General features: G+C 32.7%; 1 protein-coding gene and 4 long non-coding RNA genes across 5 annotated transcripts in view; 2 read left to right on the top strand and 3 right to left on the bottom strand.

The window, feature by feature from the left end:
* Positions 1 to 21,367, top strand: part of LOC136274014 (uncharacterized) — a 278,101-nt gene that overhangs the window by 78,465 nt on the left and 178,269 nt on the right. The window lies entirely within an intron of this gene.
* On the top strand, positions 7,337 to 13,047 carry LOC136273564 (uncharacterized). Its single transcript, XR_010711730.1, has 2 exons — positions 7,337 to 7,584; positions 12,542 to 13,047. It is a non-coding gene; the product is annotated as an uncharacterized lncRNA (long non-coding RNA).
* Positions 7,636 to 12,146, bottom strand: LOC117692081 (uncharacterized). Its single transcript, XR_010711723.1, has 5 exons — positions 12,021 to 12,146; positions 11,600 to 11,647; positions 8,020 to 8,122; positions 7,857 to 7,925; positions 7,636 to 7,660 (listed from the first exon to the last, which is right to left on the bottom strand). It is a non-coding gene; the product is annotated as an uncharacterized lncRNA (long non-coding RNA).
* LOC136273608 (uncharacterized) lies at positions 8,605 to 11,370 on the bottom strand. The gene has a single exon (XM_066078407.1). The coding sequence runs from the start codon at positions 11,224 to 11,226 to the stop codon at positions 8,605 to 8,607; it is 2,622 nt and encodes an 873-aa protein (XP_065934479.1). The 5' UTR covers positions 11,227 to 11,370.
* On the bottom strand, positions 17,208 to 19,332 carry LOC136273548 (uncharacterized). The gene is made up of 2 exons (XR_010711711.1): positions 18,424 to 19,332; positions 17,208 to 17,874 (listed from the first exon to the last, which is right to left on the bottom strand). It is a non-coding gene; the product is annotated as an uncharacterized lncRNA (long non-coding RNA).

Here is a 21,367-nt window from a genome sequence, read left to right as displayed (position 1 = left end):
TTTGAAATCAAAAAGGGAGAAATGTTTCCTTCCAAAAGACTTTGAATTGCGTTTTCTAACTTATCTAATTTTGACTTAGTGTTGTGGCTCTATGAACTTGAGTAATTAAAATTTCTGACACATTAGCAAAAGAATGGTATAATTCAAAGAACTTGTTATTAAATGCATTGGTCATTTTCAACATGAAATTTGAATTGTCTTTGATTCCCCTTATTAAATTCTTAATTCTGTTGTCGGTTAAAGAAATGAATGATGATAAGTGGGCACTATGTTGTTCCAAAGCTTTAGCCATTTTCTCAGTCTAAGTGTTTAAAGCATTTATGTGACCTGCTAATATATTAACATCATCCATGGTTGCTGTGCCGAATATACTTTTTGACAGGGATCCAATAAAGGGTAATCATGCTCTAGCCTGCTTTTTTTTTTAATCTGGGTTTGAGGGATCATGGTTCGAATGTTCAAATGGGTTTGATGAAGATGAGCTAAGGTTTCTTCATGTAGACCATGGATAAAGTTAACCATATTATCAAGTAAAGTACAAGAAGATTCTCTTACTCTATTTTGTACATTGCAAAAAGGTACCTTCGACAATTGAAAACGTTTTGGTAGTTCATCATGAAAAGTGTGCAACCAATTTTCCTTGGCTAACAAAAGTTTCGATTCTTCCTTGAAAATTACACCATAATTCATTCTTTGAATGATGATATCCATGGTGGGCTCTATTGGGCTTGGGGTGACGAGTGCACAGAGGGACAGGACGAGGAGCATGCCAAACATGTAATGCTGAGTTCCAAAATTTCCTATAAAGACATTGAAATGGGAAAAGACTATCAAGAATGCGGTGAAGTATATTTTGAAAACGCGAACCGCGGTATTCGAGCTTTCTAGCACTAATAACTTGTAATTTCTTACAAAGATGGAGGTCTACCATACCACATAAAAACTCTGTATCGTGCTTAACTCAATATATGACTTTTAATTTTGGCCAGACATTAACAATACCCAAATTAACCTTTCTGAACATAAAGAAAAAATGAAAAATGAAATTTAAAATGTTCAGTCTAAGTCAATATAAAGAATTTTAGATATGCTCCTGTATATAATTACTTAATTTAAAAAATGATTTTTCACGATTCATGATTTTTTATCTTTGTTATGTTATGGCCTAGTATATGATAAGATACCTATATACTTTATGAAAGGTCGTTGAAATGCGCGAAAGCACTTTTCGCAACAGTATTCGCACCAACCTTTACTTGAAAAAATTAGTAAACTTGAGAAAATTGTCAACAGGTCAAAGTCAACTAACACCTGAACAAGTCATTCAAGCTGTGGTGAATGGCAAGTTATTTGGCATTCGGTATTTGACCATATGGATTATCGTTTGGATTCTAATCATGTTTGTTATCATAAAGATACAAATATCTTCATGAATTTACAGTAAAGTAGACATAAAATGAAAATAAAATATTATAACTGGGTTTGTGTACTCAAAGTAGTATCAACAACTTAAAAAAATAGAACAGTTGTTATTTATAGATCATGAACAGTGAAAAAAGGTAAAATCCGCCCATCTGCCCCATATTTTTTGCAAATCAGGATGAGAATCTAAATATTAATTATACATGGCCTTAATTTTACACCCATGTAACTTTTCTTGCAGTATAAAAGCACAGTTTTGTCAAAGAGATCCATAAATTCCATTAAATAAACAGACATGCATTTAAAACATCATTCTAAGCATCTTTTATTCTATATTGCTTTTCAAAATATTTGTCCTTTTTGAGATAAATTCGATCGAAGTTTTGGACTTCTGGCCCCTTGAAACCCCTAATTACGTAACGCATTAACAAATTTTTATAATGTATAGTTTTATTAGTGAAAGATGAACATTTTTGCTTCTTAAACATATTGCAAAATATTTCTCAGTAAAGTGCTATGAAAGAAAGACCTTTTGGTCCCTAAATTGAAGGGCCAGCCCCTTTTTCTTGGCATCATACGAAATTTCTTTTGATATTAAATATATTTTGTTCAACAAGTGTTTAGAAATTCTTTGCCGTTTTAGAGCTATCTGGGATAGGACATTTAGGGGCCGACCCCTAATCTCCTTATTGGGGCCAGATAACGAAACCTTTGTGATTGAATATTGTTTAAAACATCATTCTAAGCATCTTTTATTCTATATTGCTTTTCAAAATATTTGTCCTTTTTGAGATATATGGAAGAAAGACCTTAGAGCAGTTTTGGCCCCTAATTTGAGGGACCAGCCCCTTTTTGTCGCTATCAAACGAAAGCTCTTGTAAATATAAATTTTATTTGCTCTATATGTTATGGTAAAATATTTTCAGGAGAGGAGATAAAGAACGAAAACCATTAAAAGTTACGTCGTTTTTTCAAACTCGATTTTCGGGTCCAGGCGAGCTTCGACGCCTTTGAAGCCAGACAACCATAAATGGCTTTAAACACATCTTCAATCTTTTGTCTACAATCCCTGAAAATTTTAATTCAATATCTTTTTTCGTTTAGGAGGAGATAGCAGGACAAAATGACCCTCTAAAAATCACTAAAACGTCAATATATCCCGAATGAAAATGACGTCATTGAAATAAAAAATTATATACAAGGTTTTTTTCAATATCTACAAGATCTTAAATTTTCACGAAAATCGGTCAAGTCGTTTTCAAGAAATCGCTTGTACAAAAAAGCGTAAGAAAAAAAAATAAAAGGGAAAAAGAAACAAAGCAATAACAATAAGGTCTTCCGTTGGAAACGGAAGACCTTAATAATTAAAAAATAAAATAGTGAAAAAGGATATCTTAATATATATCTTGATCTTAGAATTCAATAAAATTATTATAAATCATTGTGTACGGTATTTTAACCGAAATAAAATATGAATATTATATTTTAAATCCATATTTCAAAGAATGTACACAATACTACAAATCATTCAAAATTGACCTTAACTTCAAAACAAAGTTCATTTGCAGACACAGGCAGTGCAGTAATTAATCTCAATGTGACAGATAAAGATAAAGCTTAGGATTTTCTTCCTGTGTAAGGTTAATTAATCCCAAAGGACAAATATTGCACAGCCTTCCATGTATACAATGATAACATTCTCAGCAGTTATCTCTCTTTGCCCATTCATTCTCAGCAGTTATCTCTCTTTGCCCATTCATTATTATGCATAGTTAGGAATCTACCCCACCACCCAGCTCCAAACCAGAAGACATAGAGAACCAAACTTAGCATCAAAATATGTATTTCTGCCTACTGAACTACCATACCAAATTTCTATTTGATTGGGCAACAATAAAAAAAGTTATTAGAAAAAAAACAGGAAATTTGTGGACGGAAGAGTGACAGACGGACGGACATAAGGACGGACGGACAGAGTGATTACTATAGGGCACCCGCAAATCCTTGCGGGGCGCTAATTAAATCATAATTATGTAGACCAGGAAGCTTACTACCAAAATTGTATATTTCATGTTCTAGGGGGTATGGGTTTTTACATTGGGGGTGGGGGTGGATGTATAGTGTTTATTCATATGTTTAAAAATCATCTACTCTACTCCCACACATCTGTAATATCGTTGACAGCTCTGCTAGGTCTTGCATTGGGTAAACAAACGAAACAGTCGTCAACTTATCAGTCCTATGGGGCTGAATATGCAGTGGACGGCAACAGAGGTACAGACTTTTACCAAGACAAGTGTACACACACAGATCCAGGCGACACCAATCCCTGGTGGAGGGTGGATCTACTGACTGTTTATTTCATCAAATCTGTCAGAATACTCAACAGAGGGATAGACAATGGTGGTGGTAAGCGTACAAAGTAACAGCATAGCAAAATAGAAATATAATGGATGGATACAATATAGTTTTACATGTTTTGCTGTAATGGTCTATCATTTTGACAAAATCATTGAATAAATAGCGTTTTTCTAAACGTAATCATTTAGTTTCTTGTTTTCTTTGCAGGAAAATTTGTATTACTTATCAAGTTTAATTTGTCTCAAATGTTTTCGTTGTGAAGTGATTTATATTCTTATGTAACACGCATAATAGTTATATAATGAGAAAAAAATTTATTAAAATTGGAAAAATGCATTTCTTGAAATGTAAGTTCTGTTATTTATTTTTATAATGTTTTTTCACTATTTTAGATTTTTCAAACCGACTTCGGGATGTTACCGTCACTGTAGGGCTGGCTGAATCAGACGTCAATACTCCCTGTGGTGTCTTTGCTGGTCCCGGTACTGCGTCACAGCTGGTTGTCATCAACTGTCCGACGTCACCACAGGGGAGATTCGTAATGATATCCAAGACAACCTCCGTTCTCACTCTTTGTGAAGTTGACGTGTTCGGTGTATCCGTATAATTATCATAATTATTTATGTTTCAAGGACGACACCTATAATTGTTTTCACTATATACATGTAACACTATAGAGGTAAAAAAAAAAGTCATAAAATCAATTTGTATTTCTCTTGACAAGATGTTCGGAGGAAATATTATTTGCTACCTATCACATCAGCTGACACTAAACAAGAGGCACACGATACGGCACATTCTCAAAATATCTAACTACAAACCTCAAAACGACGTGTTTTTCGTGTGTTGGTTACAAACGTCACACTCCAAAAAAAGCTCATTTCTTGTGTTAAAAGAAGAAGTCCTTTTGGAAATGGTCATCATTTAACAAAATACAGCAAATATTCTTCTCAGAGGTACAACATATTTTTTAAAAAATGGAATAAAGTAAGATCTAAAAATTCAGTCAAGTGAAAAAAAAATTCTGAAGTCTCTATAATTTACGCGTCCTTAATAATATGGCATTGCACCATTAAATGTGGCTGTTCCTATCGCGTCAGATTAAATCGTTCTAGTTGTGCCAATTCTTACTCATATTGACAAATATTTTTTAAAAGTTGCTCATTGAATTTCCTTTCTTTTAGTGTTTTTCATTTTAAAAGTCCGTATAGTATATATTTTAACTGTGTACCTCTATATTTTATACACCGTTTGAGAAAAAAAAATTCTAATTAGCATGTAGCATATGTGCAATAACATTTTGTTTTATAACTATGTAGACAGTAAGGTGGTATGGGACATCTGTTGATATTAATGTAGATTAAAGTACATTATAATTACAATACTTTTACCGGTTTAGAATTTTCAAATTTTACAATATTTTATCAAAAAATAGGTTTTAAAAGTATTAGAGGTAAATAACAGAGGTAAAAAATCTATAACCCACAGCGGGATTCGAACTCATGATTTACAGATTCGTATTAAACCATCTTACCAACTGTGCTACGCTGTTATGTGACAATATTGGGAAAGAAACTTCTTATATAATTACACTTCATTTTATTATTAATTTCGATAAACGCGACCTAGAGGTGATCCATACCACCTTAATGAAAAAAATAAGTTGTGTTTTGTTTATCTTTTAAACAGAACAGTATAGAGAAATTTATATATAATCCTTTTTTTCTTATTGTGTCGTTTAGATTGCAAAATAAAGACATTTTGAAGCTTAAAGTCTTTTTAGTGTGTGTGCTGATAAGGTTACATAAAAATACGTAATGTACATACACCTGTATTGACAAATTCCTTTAGCTGATCACCGCAAATATTAATGGCAACAAAATAAAAGTGCTTGTTATTTATTTCTATACTACGTAAAATCATGTACTCGTACATCACGTAAAAAAAGCATCAACCCCCCCCCCCCCCCCCCCATTGAATAAATGTACCCATAGTGATCAGTCTCTCCGTCCATCCGTCCGTCTGCAGCATATCTTCTCTCCCCATGGCTCATACTTCACCCAGCGTGCCTTTGGGTTAACAGCATAGACCTTTAAGGTGGAATAACACACCTGGAAAAAGTCAATAAAATTAAGAGAATTTTTTTTTGATAACGAAATATTTAATAAATAAACTGTACAAATTTCAAATAAGCCAAACATTTGCAGTTTGGGATAAAAAATGAACATTTAAAATAATTATCCCAGTAAGTAACAACAAAAGCCCCTACGGGATTCGAACTCGGGAGGTGCGGATCAAAAGTCCGCCACTTTATTCATTCGGCTATGGAGAAGGTTAAATGTTTCAGTCCATAAAATCGTTTTAATAAAACGAAATGTCCTTTCGATCAGCGGTCAACCATTTTGTAATGATGTGTTATTCCACCTTAACTATGTTTCTAGCTCTTAGCAGAATTATAAATAAAATCCTTGTCCGAAGCATATTTTCTCTTACCTTAGTCCCATCTACATCATACTTCACTCACAGAGTGTCTATGGTCAAAGGGTGTGCAGAGACCTTGAATGAAGTTTGTAGGTCATGGTCAAATCGGACCATGCAAAAATACTTTATTTCAGAGCATGTAAACTTTCCACTTAGCCCTTTTTGGTTCATACTTCACATACACATAGCTTATGAATAACGCGTGTGTAGTGCCCTTGAACCAATTTTCAAGGTCGAATGGAAGGTCGTAGCAGAATTATATCAGCAATCTTTGTCTTGAGCAGATCTTCTTTCCCTTTGCTCCAATCAGGCTCAAGCTTCATCCACATGGTGCTTTAGGTCAAAGGGTATGCAGTGACTTTAAATGATGTCTGTAAATCATATGTCAAGGTCAAATTAGATCAAACAAAAATCCTTTCTTAAAGGAGCATGGTCATGATTTTCATCAAATTCTATTTTTCTGTTTTTATTATTTACAATGCTTTAGATATGCATTTTTGATGATCAAGTGAAATTTGATAGTCAGTCATTAGTTTATAAGCAAGATACAGAGCTCACAATTCTTTGTTATATAAACAAGGCTCGTGTCCTGTTTTTGTTTACATAGGTTCAATATACCACTAAAAAATCTTTTTCAAACTAATTTTCCATCTTCTTTATTCATCTTAAGCATAAATAAAAAATTCATAACGTTTCACACTTTCATTTAAGATCTAAAATAGAACTTTTCACTTCAACATTCAAAATGTAAACAAAGGCATTGTTTACATAGTAAGGAACTGTGAGCTCTGTAACTCGCTTATAACTCAACGAATGACACTCAGATTTTGGTTGCATATTAAAAATGCCTTACTTACGCATTGTAAACATTAAAATCAGAAAAAATAATTTTTGACCAAAATCGTGACCATGTCCTTTTAAGAGCATATATATATTCTCCAGTTAGCCCATTTAGGCTGATACTTTTAAATGTTAAAGCAGATCTCTTCATAATCAGTTTTAGAGCATAGATTATTTCCCATTTGATTAATTTGCTCAGTTTGAATAAAAATGACATTAAATGAGATTGAATTTTGTAACAATCACTTGTATACTAGCACCAGGCTAGCTTCGTGGCCCTTTGATTTTGTAAGTCGGGTTACCCATAAGTCTTTGCAAATGCGCAGTCAGGTAGAACCGCTGACACCTGGTCATTCCCGGGTTGGCTGCCGTGTAACGAGACACGATTTTGAGGGCAGCTCTTGTTTGCTGTACTGAGCGATATTGCAGCATGCATTGTGCATGAACCATGTTATAAGTGGGCACGGATAGCAGACCGTGGTAAGTATATGTTATCAGTTTTATTCAGTATTTTTGTGTATTTGACTAGTAATTCTTGTTTATTTAGCTAGTCCACCTAAAATTTAAAAATAAAATTTTCTTCAGTAAACTTGCAAAACCTTGTTTCTTTGTCCATACCTTGACTAGAACTAAACAGCTTTTCATTGGTTGATGGTTAATGAATATGCAAATCATCTATATATGTTGGTCAAATTAAATTGGCCTTGTGACCAAAGGGTAATAACTCCTACTCTTTATAATAGTAAAATTACCTATGAAAGACAACTCCTCTTTTTATAGTCTTTTTCAAATGTAGGAATGATCCAATCTAGTTGCTGCGTCTAAAATAAATGAAATACCCGTTATGTGTTTTTTTATAAATAAAATGTAATAATATTTAATATAACCCAATAGATACATTTAACATTATACTACCTTTAAAGAATAAATTTCCGTCCTCAATGTCTTTGTTTATTTCTTGTTCCGTCAAGTCAAACACACTGCTGTCTGTCTTTTCTTTATCGTTCCAATACAAAACCTGAAATATTTAAATAATTGTAATGTCTGTCCTTATGAAATGATATTATGAATATTAAAATCAAAAATTTAATTATAAAATTCATTTTTTATTTTTTTTTTAATATGACTATGAACACATACACAAACATTTATACACAAACACTGACGTAGACAAACAAAAACATGAAACATTGAACAGTTTACTAAGTTTTAAATATCTTTTGGATTCAGTGTTAAACTTAATTACTCTTTTATTATTACTCTTTTATTAAGTTTACATAAAATTTAGTAACATATGAAATTGATATATATCAAAACACATTAAGTAAGTAAAATGCTCACCATTGTACCATTCATGATTAATGAATTATATATCTGAGTAAATATGCTATAACTTTTAATGACGTTTTACATAAAGTAATAGTAATTATTTGTATTGGTTAGGGGAGTAGGATGCCATTTACACCATGTTTGTAAGAATCATGCAGTGCAATTTTGTGACTAAATTACTTTAAAAACTCCATTAGCATGGCTTAATATTTTCCCCTCCCACTGAACATCTTCGCCATCTTCGGACCAGGTATGTACAATCTCTCTACTGAGCAGGTCCATGGGAGAAAAGGAGGTTTCGCAGACAGGTGTTTCAGTATTTTCTTTACGTAAATTCATTAACATTAGCAGATTGTTTCTCAGTGTTCCCTCGTCAAATAGTTTTCCTTTTTTGCTAAAATTTAATAAATGTTTATGTTGTTTACTAATTTGAAATACTTTCTTATGGATGTTAATTTGTTTTTTCAAGGATGACAATCTGTCTTTTTTGGTTTTAATTTTTTGGAGTTCACTATCAATTTTACTTTCAGTGTCCCACAGTCCTTCTTCTCTGATGTGGTCTATGACTTTGTCAAGTTCGTCTTCTTTTTTCTTCTTCTTTCTTTTTATGTCCTCTTGTTTTTCTTTTAAGTTCGTGAGGTGTTTCCTTAATAAAGTCTGTTTTCTGTGTTTCTCTAAGGTCATAAATGTTCTGTTTTTTTTCATGGTTTGTACAGTGATTTTTTTTTTCTCTTCCTCACTTTTGTTATTGAACCATTCTGAAGTTTTGTTGTTAACATATAATAGTTTACTTTCCACAGTATTATTTGATGACATTGAGGATGATTGTACATGATAATCAACCTGTCCCATCAACTGTTCTACACAAATATTGCTTGTGGGACAGGATGAACACTTAAAATCTAAATTCTTTTGTACATTAAAATATTTACCATCTTTTAAAAAATCAGCAAATAGTTTTTCTACTTTGGTTTTCAACACAACACATAAACGTTTGATAAAAACACATGTTAAGTCATCATTAATAAGATATGTAAATAAAAATTCAGAAACAGTATCTTCTAATTCTGGTCCTTCAAATAGTCTAATTTTCTGTCTTAAAGCCAATATAGGTTCTTTTGCACATAAATCTAATACATGTAAAAATCTTTTAAAAACTGACCCCATTGATAAAATATTGTTCACCTCCATTGTTTTTAACCAATATGGTCCTGTTAATAATTTACATAAAATACCAAGTGCTCTTAAAATTGTTAAAATACATTTGTTTTGTAATGATAAAACAATAACATTCTGGACAAAATTAAAAGAACTCTTTGATGATAAAATGTATTGAAGTAAAAGTTTGTGTATAAAAAAAGTACCAGCAGCATTATAAAAACAAACATTAAAACGATTTCCTCTTATATTCATTAAAGGAATTCTATCAATGCCCTGGCTTTTAAAATATAAATGAGAAATGTTTGGATCGCCAGTGCCATCTTTAAAAAAAAATTTGGATACACACCTTAAAATAAACATGGTAAATGGCTCTTTAGTAGAGCTGGTGTGTCCATCAAAATTAATATTTAGCTCTTTTTCAATATGAAAAATTTCTTCCAAACAAACCTCAGAAAATTGAAGAAGGGGATGTACTGAACATTTAAAAGATTGAACATCATGAGATATATCTTCACATAAAATATTGTTAACCTTCTGTTCTGTAGAACTCCTATCTGTCATAAAACATGAAACAGAATTAAAAATTTGATCTTTCTCCCTCTCATTATTGACAATATCATTAAAAATCTCATTGGTAGCACTCACATACGTCTCTCCCTTCCCATCACTCACTTCTCTCACACCTGCTGTCAAAACTTTCTCCCCAGTACTAATTTGAACTGCATAAAAATGATGTCCTTTTTTTGTAGTTGCATCTCTATGCATTGTAATGTTACTACTGTTTAAAAGTTCTTCATTCAAATGACATCTACTTAAAACACCCATTTCACTCGTTAAAACAGACGCAGTGCTCTTACTTGGTAATTTGTTTACACTTATATTAAAAATATCTAAAACAGCTTCTAAAACAGGACCAATATGGTGAACACCAATATTTCTACTTCTAAAAAAATAATATAGATTTCTTAATTTATAATTATATGGACAACCTTTACCATTTTCTTTAAAATCTAAAACTTTCTTTACATGTACATAATCATCTTCATCTGCTACAATGTCATCTTTTTCAGCGATCAGATTGTCGATTTCACATTTGAGTTCTTCAATATAAGTATTTAGAGTGTTGCACTGAACTCCTTTGTCAACTTTATTATCTTTTTCTTGTTGTTCCTTCCTCTTATATACATTCACTTTTTCTTCCAGTTTCCTCACCTTTTCTTTGGTTCGTTTCATTTTCTGGTTAATTTCTTTAATTCTATAGCCTCGGATTTTTTCCTTAAGTTTAATATTTTCCTTCTTGAGCTGGGATATGATAATGTCTTGTTCAGTTCTTGTTGTTATTTTTTCAGTGTCTGTTTCTGACGGTACACATGTGCTTGCTGGTTCTTTATTGGTTTTTGATGGACATTTGAATTCTTTCCTCTTATATTGCTCATATATCGATTTCTTACTTATAGATTTATTGAGTCTTTCAAATTCTTTGATAATTTTTTTAATTTTCCAATGTAAGCTGCTTTTATTTATTTGACACGAATCGATGTGCAGAGTTTGGCAGATTTCTTTATGGACACCATTCATGGAACCATTATGTTTTTTATATATTTGAACAACCTTTTCATTGGTCAAAGACATTGTGATAACGTGTGATGTTATAGAAAAAGAATTTTACCACATATACGCTGTTTGAAGTTAATAAAAGCATAATTTATTTGTGATGTGACGTACACAAATACACATAGACATAGACAATGTACAAATACGTAGACACACAACATAAAACACATATATCTATATCTGTAAAATTACATGTAGTAGGAATTTTTTTAATCCATCAAAAATTGTTTAATATTTCTGTAATGAATAGTGTACTTTCATGAAACATATAGAAGTTTAGCTTCAAAACATATGCATATGAATGTTCAGTTGTACGTGTACTACATTTATGAAAATGCTTCATACTACATGTATCATACAAATATTACAAGATATAAATAAATTGACTTACATTATATGGAAAATTCTTTTCTTGAAATGGAAACTGTCCTTGACAAGCCTAAAAGAACATACAAATATTAAAAACAGACTATAACAAGGGGGAGGTAATAAAATGCAATTATTGATATAGGGAAACGTTTAAACTGTTATCGCAGAAAAGCGCAGCATTTAAAAAAAAAATCTTTCGCACGGATACGTAGGTATATATTAGTAGAAGTTCACATGATATCCAACTAATTCCAATCTATGAGCAAATAACTATAAACTGTAAAAAATACATCACTGGTAACGAAAACAATAATTGTATTTTACTGTCACACATTGTGTTATCCAAATTTATTTCACTTTAAAAGTATACAAACAAAGTAAACATTAGTCTTTATCTATTCAACTCATTAAATCCAGTTGTCATTGTTCTAATTTATACTTACAGATAAAATTTTTGATATCGCCTATCGTGGTTGTCTCTGACCATCAAATATGGCCGTCAGGTCACAAGTAAGAGTTACCGTTCTTACAATAAAATGGCGTTAGCTGGACTAGCTAGTTTATTGAACTAAATATAACCTTGGCCAGCGTTCACCTGTTAAACTTACCTGTGTGAGCAGTCGAGCGTATCTTTTGCGTGGAAGTTTAAATACCAGTTTTATACTATCGATAAAGCCTTGTAATAGAATTGTATAGCTTTGAACGTTATTCTATGCGTATTTTTTTGTATTAGATAAAACTTGCTGATTTATTTAAATGTCTTGGGCGGAAGTGATTCTCCGGAACTTATTGACCGGAAGTGTGCGCCATATTTATTTTGTTATTATTTACATGTTGCTATGAAACATACCTTTGTTTACATATTAGTGACAGACACTTATCATATGATTATTTTATTCAAGTATCATCATATCTTGCCACACTCAGGTTGCCTACATATACTTATAACTGTAATAAATTGTAGCGTTTTGACTTGGTCATACATCAGTGAAGGTCCAGTTGGGATAACCACCCCTATGTTCAACACCACCACGGTTCCTAAGTTCCAGGACCACAGCCCTGAAGGATTCCACGGTGGGGATACTGGAGAGAAGTGAAGTCTACTCCGTGACATCGGCGATGATTTGAAATAAAAGCAGATATCCGATCGAGATAAGTGATCGCGTGACTTGGAACACGAGTGATATGATAGATATTAAGTGATTGATATGTGAACAGTTGAAAATAAGTTTTGGAGTGGCAACCATGTTTAGAACTTAAAGAAAACTATTATATACCGGTTCGTCTGTCTGTCAAAAAAGGGTTTTTTTTATATTCATAGATAGTATTTTTTTTTATATAAGTTTGTTAAAGTAGGGTTATTAATTACTGCAAATTGAATGAGTATGGGGTGTGAGCGAGTATGGGTGTGAAAGTGTTATTGTAAATATATTTCATTTGTTCTTTTGTTAATAAATTTATAAACCTGAAGTTGTCTTAACTGTTATTTGGAGAACGCCTGGCTCATCCACGTTACAAATTTGAAGTTCTATGCCAGCTGGAAAATGTCAAAGTCATAGGTCAAGGTCAAAGCGAAATTCTCTGAAATTATTTTCATGTTCGGGGCATTCTACACACAAATGCCCAAAAAGTGCTCAGCATGTGTATCAAGATTTCGCAAGAAATTGAAATAATTTTAACAATCGCTTTTTTCATCAAACAAAGATTGAAATGTTTCTATAAAAATCACGTGGCTGATTATAACCGGGAAAAGTGTTGTAGATGATGCAGGGTGGAAGTTTGGAAAAAGAAGGAAATAGCTAAAACTCGGTCTTAACATTAAACAACCTAAAAGAATGTTTATTGTGTGTCATTACCGTATGCAAAAAAAAAACAACAACAAACAAACAAACACACAAAAACTACAAACACCTCAGCCTAAACGAAAAAATGAAAGGTTGTCGATAAACTTGATTAATTTTATTACCAATTCAGACGCTATCAGCAGCCATGATGACACGATTTGGCCCTGTAGGTCATTAACATAATAATTGTCTTTACCGTGCCCATTTTTCGAAACGTTCTCGTCATGGTAATGACAATGTGTGACGGTTGTGACAATTAAATAATTTTCAGTTCATTTATATAAATATATTTTATCATTTTAGAAAGTAATTCACAAATTTTCTGAATATTAAAGTAATTTAAATTTAAAAAACAATATAATATCTATTTGAATTATATAACATTTTATGTGTATTTTTATGTTATTTCAGATTAAACTTGAAGAAACTATAATTCATAATGATTTGATGAGAACTTTAAAATTTACAGTATTATCAGAGAAAACACTAGTTGACCTTTTACGCAGTCGCCCAAGCGATCAACATCGCCATATTTTGGGAGGTCTTGTGGCAGATGCGTTTGATAAGCGGGTACATGCAAAGAAGTTGCTAATTTTACAAAACCTTTAGATGGCATGTGATCCTCAGTTTAAAGTGTTGGATGTCATTGCAAAGTGGGATTCTGAAAAAGAGGTTCTATACCTTCAACTTTGACTTTCGAATTAAGCCATACAGAGCGTGCTTGATAGTAACTGCCTGTGCAAATCTTCACAATATAGAAATAACACAGATGGACAATCTGAGAGAAAAATAAACATGATGAATACAAATGATGTGGCAGTTGGCGTCCAGGTTAAGGTCCAAGATGATGAGAACTCACCATAAGAGAGACATACTTCTTTTGAGTATGTTTCCCTGAAAAGGCAACATCTGCAATTTTCAACTATAAAATGACGTATTTCAATTTACTATATTACGTAATGTATACATACTAGAATGGTGAGTTGATTACTTACTTGGGTACTGAGTATTTAACTGACCAAAAATAACATCAATCGAGCGAAAATAATCATAAAAATAACATTAACAAAGTTGCAATCAGATTACACAAATTATGTATATATACAGTCATATAGATTTGCCATTTAATAATCATTTAAATGTTATCAAGTAAAAAAGTTTCTTGCAACAAATCAAATAGTTGATTTCATTAAACAAACATTAGTGTGTATCATTTCAATTTCTTTAAATAATATGACTTTGCACACGTTCAAAAAAGGAACACAAATTCTACATGTACACCTCTGAGTACAACTTACATATAATTCTTGCATTTATTAAAAATTACAATTAATAAAAACATGTTTAATGAACTTGAATACTACTTGAGTAATGTTTTAAGTACAATGTGTCACGATCATGCCATTCATATACGTAAATGAACATTTTGATTGATCATTGATTGAATATGCACTCATCAAATAAGAACAAAAAAGACTCGACGAGGCTCACCTCGTCTCCGAGACACAAGAGATAAACCAGGAAAAAATTGAGAAGAGTCTAGGACACGGGCGAAGTAATTTCGAACCCCTAAAAATACATTTTGTTGTTTCCACAAATTTTGAATAGGGATGTGCGGGCGTCTTGAACATTTCAGAATAAGAATGTAAACATTTCTTTGATGGGTAAAGATGTCCTGTTTTTCCACTGTGTTGCAGCAAGCTCTAAATGAATCTAAGGTTGACTCAGTAAAACGTACCGATCTATTGTAATGTAAATACAAGCTTCAACGTTTACTTTTGTAAATCATTGAAAATTTTATTCTTAATGATTATTTAAAATACGTATAACATATATATTACATTTATTATATAAGTAGTATAAGTGGCTGTACAGAGGGGAAAATCAATGGGCGCTATTGTTCTCAATTGAATGGGGCTATTGTCCTGGACGCGTGCGGCTGTAGAGAGGGGGAAAACAATGGGCTATTGTCTGACCACCGGTAGATGTAAAACTGATGGTGATTACTTTAAATAAACGACATTTAATTATACATCCTTTGCTTGTATTGTATTGTTTATTACCAAGAACCATACGATTCATAGGTTTAACATATATACATAAGTGAACAAACATATGAAAACAATTTTTAAAAACAGAAACAAAAAAGAAAGACCATCACAATCTTGTATTAGACTGCGTGTGCACACAGCAGTCTGCAAAATTTACATAACAGAAGTAAACAGGATAATGAAGAGTATACTATCAAAACAAAAACTAATTATAATTTTATCGTAATTTTGAGCATTTATATAAGTATTTTCCCAAATTGCACAACTCTTTGATATTCTTTGTTGAAAGTAATTGAATAAGTTTAAAAACAGAAGGCTTTTCATAATAATATTTTTTTACATACAACTTTCTTATTTCCTTATAAAATGGACAGATTAAAATAAAATGAAACTCATCTTCAATCTGTGATAGTGAACATAGTTTACAAACTCTCTCATTTCTATGGATATTATAAAATCTGCCACGCTCAATCTCGAGTTGATGAGAGGATAAACGGTATTTACTTATAAATTGAACATATACAGTTGGTATTGGTTTTGTTAAATATTCTTGTACTTCAAAATTATAACATAAGTGCTTATACATTGTACATTTGGGAGAATTTTCAAAGTAGCCATGTCCTTCTTGTATAAACATGTCGGTCAACCTCTGTTTCACTTCATGTAGGAATACATGTTCATTAAATTGTTCTTTACAGTTCCATATATATCCAAAACCTAAATTGTTAATCAATTGTTTTATGTATGAGAGCCAGCAATTAGAGGCTAACTGTGTTTCACATTCATTTAACATATCTTGGTATATATTGCTTAAAATACAATTATCACTATTCTTTAACTTTATCCAATATTTCAACATTCTATAATTTCTATCCAACTGCAGTGGTTTACGACCTAATTCAAAATACACCATCATTGATGTAACACTTTTCTTAACACATAATAACTTCTTACAAAAATCTAAATGTATACTTTCTAATTCACTTGCTGGGTGCTGTCCCCATAATTCACAACCATAATGTACTATGCTACCAATATATGTATCAAACAATGACAATTTTGTATTAACATTCAATTGTAATGGCTTCATTTTGGACAATAAACAATACATCGCTTTTCTACTTTGTGATGCTAAAACGCTTTGCGTTTTATGAAAACTGCCATTAAAATTCAGAGTTATACCAAGATAATTGAAGTTTTCAACAATATCAATACATTCATTGTTATAATTCCAACAATAATTATTTTTTAACCTTCCGCCTTTTCTAAATACAACAATTTTTGTTTTATCTACATTAACTTTTAACTTCCACTTGGATGTATATTGCTGTAAACAATCCAGCATATTTTGTAAACCTTGCTCTGTCTCTGAAAAAAGTACAGTGTCGTCTGCATACATAATTAAGAATAAAGCAATATCTCTAATTTCAACAGGTAGACACATCTCCTTTATGAATTCAATTTCAAAATCATTTACGTACAAGGAAAATAAGAAAGGAGACAGAGACTCACCCTGCATCAAACCCTCGAGACAATCAAAAAACTCGGATATATGATTTTGATATTTTACACATGACTTTATGTTACTATACATAGACTTTATAATGTTTAACATACGACAATCAACACCACTTCTTGCTAATTTAAAAAACATTAGATTTCTATCAATTTTGTCAAAAGCCTTTTGATAATCTACAAAACAGCAAAATAATTTTTTTTCTTTGCAATACTTCGACTAATCAACCAATGTAAAATAAAAATTGCATCTGTTGTACTATGTCCAGCTCTAAAGCCAAATTGAGCATCAGTGATTACATTATATGCCTTGGACCAATTACATAATCTGTCGTTCAATAGAGATGTAAATATTTTAGATAAACAGCTTACAAGTGTGATACCTCTGTAGTTATTACAGTCCACAGAGTCTCCTTTTTTATAAATAGGAGTTATAATACCTTCCGACCATATTTGGGGAAAGATACCGGAAGAAAAAACAATATTAAATAAGTCAACTAAGTATGTAGTAAGATAGTCACCAAACGCAATAAAATATTCATTCAAAATATTGTCCATTCCTGGAGACTTGTCCTTTTTCAAACGTTTTATGACGCGAGTTACCTCCTCTGTTGTTATTGGACCGTTAAGTTCGGGGTACGAAGAAATGTCCGTTTCAGCGAATGTTTCCTGATCGGAGTAGGTGTTGTTATCCGAGGAGGACAGCTCTTTAAAATGATCATGAAAATTTATAATAGTTGGCCCTTGTATAGGATTCTTCTTATGTTGACGAAAGAAATGGTAAAATTGTTTGGGGTTCTTCTTTTTTAAATATGCCATATGATCTCCTTGGTATCGGAGGTAAACACGCTTAAGTTTTCCTTCGTATTTTTTATAAGTTCTTTTTGCTGAAACCAGAAGAGTTCTATTGTAATGAGTTTTTGCCCTATTGAACAGTTTCAAATTCCGTAAATAGATTCTCCGAAGGTTTACACATTTTTCGTCAAACCAAGGTTTGTTGTCTAAGGTTTTATAACTTTTACAATGAGTATAATTGCTAGTTTTATTTACAACAAACTCTTTGCTACAATGCGGTAAAAATACATTATTAAGTACTTGCGTAAATGATTCTATACAATTATTCACACCGTTTTTTGTTAGTTCTACATTAAATAAAACTTCATCCAATTGCGGTAAATGATCATACAATTGAATTCTTATATCATCATACAACGATTCATCCCACCGTGTTCTAATAAAATGCGTATTCGCATTACTTATCTCAACATTAGGTATAACATGTCTATTAACACATATATGAAAATATAAAGGAGCATGGTCAGACCATTCATTAAAATCGTCGACCTGGAGATAATCAATAATATGAAAGTAATTCTCTGTAACTAACGCAAAATCATTTACGCTTGCGCCAATATGATTAAAAAATGTATATCTACCTTCTTTGTCGCCAACTGTACGACCATTACATACTCTTGTACAAGTTGAACGGCAAAGCTGTAAAAGCTTTCTTCCAAAACTATTTACAACTTTATCATGTGACTTTCTAACATACATGGGATCATCACATTTATAATCTATAACGGGAGATAAAAAAGTACTCATCTCTGTGCCCATGACATCATGTTCTATATAATCTGGCAAAGTGCCTATTCGTGAGTTGAAGTCACCACTTACAATAGCACAACCTTTTTCTTTGTACATTGATATATCTTCGCTAAGTATACTAAATAGATCAATTTCATTTTTCTTGTAAAAAACATTGTTTTCATGTGGTATATACACAAATCCGATATACAGGTCAGTATTGTCATCATTAATACCGTTTTTTAGCTTGATCCACAAAATAGATTCATGTACAATATTTTCTACACACAAAAAGTCGTGCAGCTCTTTTCTGTATATAAGTATAAAACCTCCACCTTTACATGACGTTCTAGGAAAACACTTATATAAGTATTTGTCTTTAATAAGACTATCATCAATATCAATATGTACATCGAGCCAACACTCCGACAAAAAAAATGATATCATACGAGTCAATAATTGATATAAATGCTGGGTCTTTAATTTTATGGTATATCTGACGGTTTATATTCCAGGAGCATACTTTAATAGTGTTTAACGAGACAGACCCGGGGTTTGATATTTTTTCACGAGCGGAAAATTCACTATCCTGACGAGATCCCTATGCAGAGGAGGCGCCGCGAGCGGATTCGGTGGTTACGGCGGGGTCCTGGTGTTCGTACAATTTGCCATCTATGAAGAGTTTGTCCCTCACTAGTTTTGTCTTCTGACCGGCTTTTCTACAGCGTTTTTGTATTGGATACAGAAGTCGACGTCGGTCCTCGATTGTAAAATGACGAGTTTAGAATGAAGTTTTATTTTGATTGAAAACAAGATTAAATACGAAAAGACTACGTCATAGAAAATTTCATGACGTTAACATCTAGAAAATCCAATGAACAATAGACCATTGATTTTCCGTTCTTGATCACGGGTATCAATTTCACATTGATTGTTCTTGATCACGGGTATCAATTTCACAATGATCTATTGTTTTACACCTACCGGTGGTCAGACAATAGCCCATTGTTTTCCCCCTCTCTACAGCCGCACGCGCCCAGAACAATAGCTCCATTGTTGTCATTTCAGTTAATTCATTTAAACAAACAATGATAGTAATCCAATAAAATTTAATCAAAATTGTTTTCAACATTTAAATAGGTTGCACAGTCTATCTGACTATAGTGCACTGTCCTTTTTGTCTTTCGGTTCTTTAATTCTTGGAGCTAAAAATCAAAGGAAAATCCTTTAAATGTATAGTATAGAGAAATCTGAAATAAAACATTTGACTTAAGATCTGAGGTAGTAAGACGGCGGAGTTATCAGAAGAGACCTTTGGGGGGGGGGGGGGGGCATCGTGCGGGGTCGGCCACCCTTTGCCCCAATTGGCAGCGGTCTGTCTTGATCCGTTTTTCCCGTGGCAGTCGATTCCATCATTTCCAGCTGTTAAACAAAATATATTTAAAATGTTATTCTATATATATATCTATATATGAAAAGGCTTTTAAGAGGTTTTTTTTATTGTTACGATCAATTAGGTTAACTTCTGTACATACTTGCTCTTTGGGGCGGGTTTCCTCGTCCCGTGGCTGGGGGTTTTCGACATCACTCCGCCTCCCCCCCCCCCCCCCCCCCTCCCTCCTCACTGGGACGCGGCATTCAATGCCAAAATGGCTTAAGATGGATCGTAGGATCCATCCCAGGAGGAGGAGGAGCACCATAACCACAGAAGAGACTGCCAGGCCATAGGCATCTTGGACTGTAATAAAATTAAACACAAAAAAATTAATTATAAATACACTGTACATGAACACAATAGCAAATTTTATATTTAAACTCCACCTGGGGCCACTCTACTTAATTTATAATTTAAGAAATGAATTAACTACTTACATGCTGATCTACAACATCAGGTTTCGTATCATGCAAAACAAAAATCAAAATTGGAACAAATTGGAAAAGAAAAACACGTACATGCGAAATATCACATTTATTTCTACAATCCAAATACATGTGGAGAAACGAGAACACAAAAAACAGAGTACATGCATATTACAGAAATACAATACTAAATAGATTCTGAATCAAGTTCGTCCATTTTGATATTAGTGTCATGAACAGAGGTTTTTAATCTGTTGAAATTATCGTGTTCCTCTATGATGTCGCTGGTCATGCGATTAAAACCGTTTTTCTTTTTTTGCCGTTGATTATAAATGCATGCGAGAATAACTATGGGTATTGCCAATAAACTCAAGAAGTAATAAACACATTTACTTTGTTTATCGGTCGTGTTAGTCCTCTCTGCAGGGTAGGATATAGAAACAAGGGTGGATGTAATGACTGTGGAAATGTTGACTGTGGAAGTAGATGTGGGAGTGATGGATGTTAGATCCTGTGTACTGATTACGGGGGTGGATGTGCTGGGGTGTGTGAGAGTAGAATCGGTAGATGTTTGATCCTGTGTGCTAATTTCGGGGGTTGATGTGTGCGGGTGTGTGAGAGTAGATCCAATAGGTGTTTGATCCTGTGTACTAATAACGGGGGTGGATATGCGTGGGTGTGTGTGAGAGTAGAACCGGTAGATGTATGATCATGTGTGTGAGCAACGGGGGTGGAAGTTTGGGTCTGTGAGCGAGTGGCACGAGATGAACTTTGGATCTGTGTGTGAGTAACAGTGGTCATTGTATGATGAGTGTGAGTATCAATGAGAACTACGGCGGATGTTTGCTTGCTGTCAGTTGTTACCGACGCGTTGATAGATGGAGGACTGATACATGTATCTAAATATATAATAATAAAAAAAAAATCAACAACAAC

The sequence above is a fragment of the Magallana gigas genome, chromosome 1 (genome assembly GCF_963853765.1).
Source record: "Magallana gigas chromosome 1, xbMagGiga1.1, whole genome shotgun sequence".
NCBI classification, from domain to species: Eukaryota; Metazoa; Mollusca; class Bivalvia; order Ostreida; family Ostreidae; genus Magallana; species Magallana gigas.
This window is presented reverse-complemented; position numbering and strand designations above follow the sequence as displayed.

Bases quoted from the DNA above. Each gene is read 5' to 3' on its own strand.
- LOC136273608 (XM_066078407.1), bottom strand. From the start codon at position 11,226: ATGTCTTTGACCAATGAAAAGGTTGTTCAAATATATAAAAAACATAAT.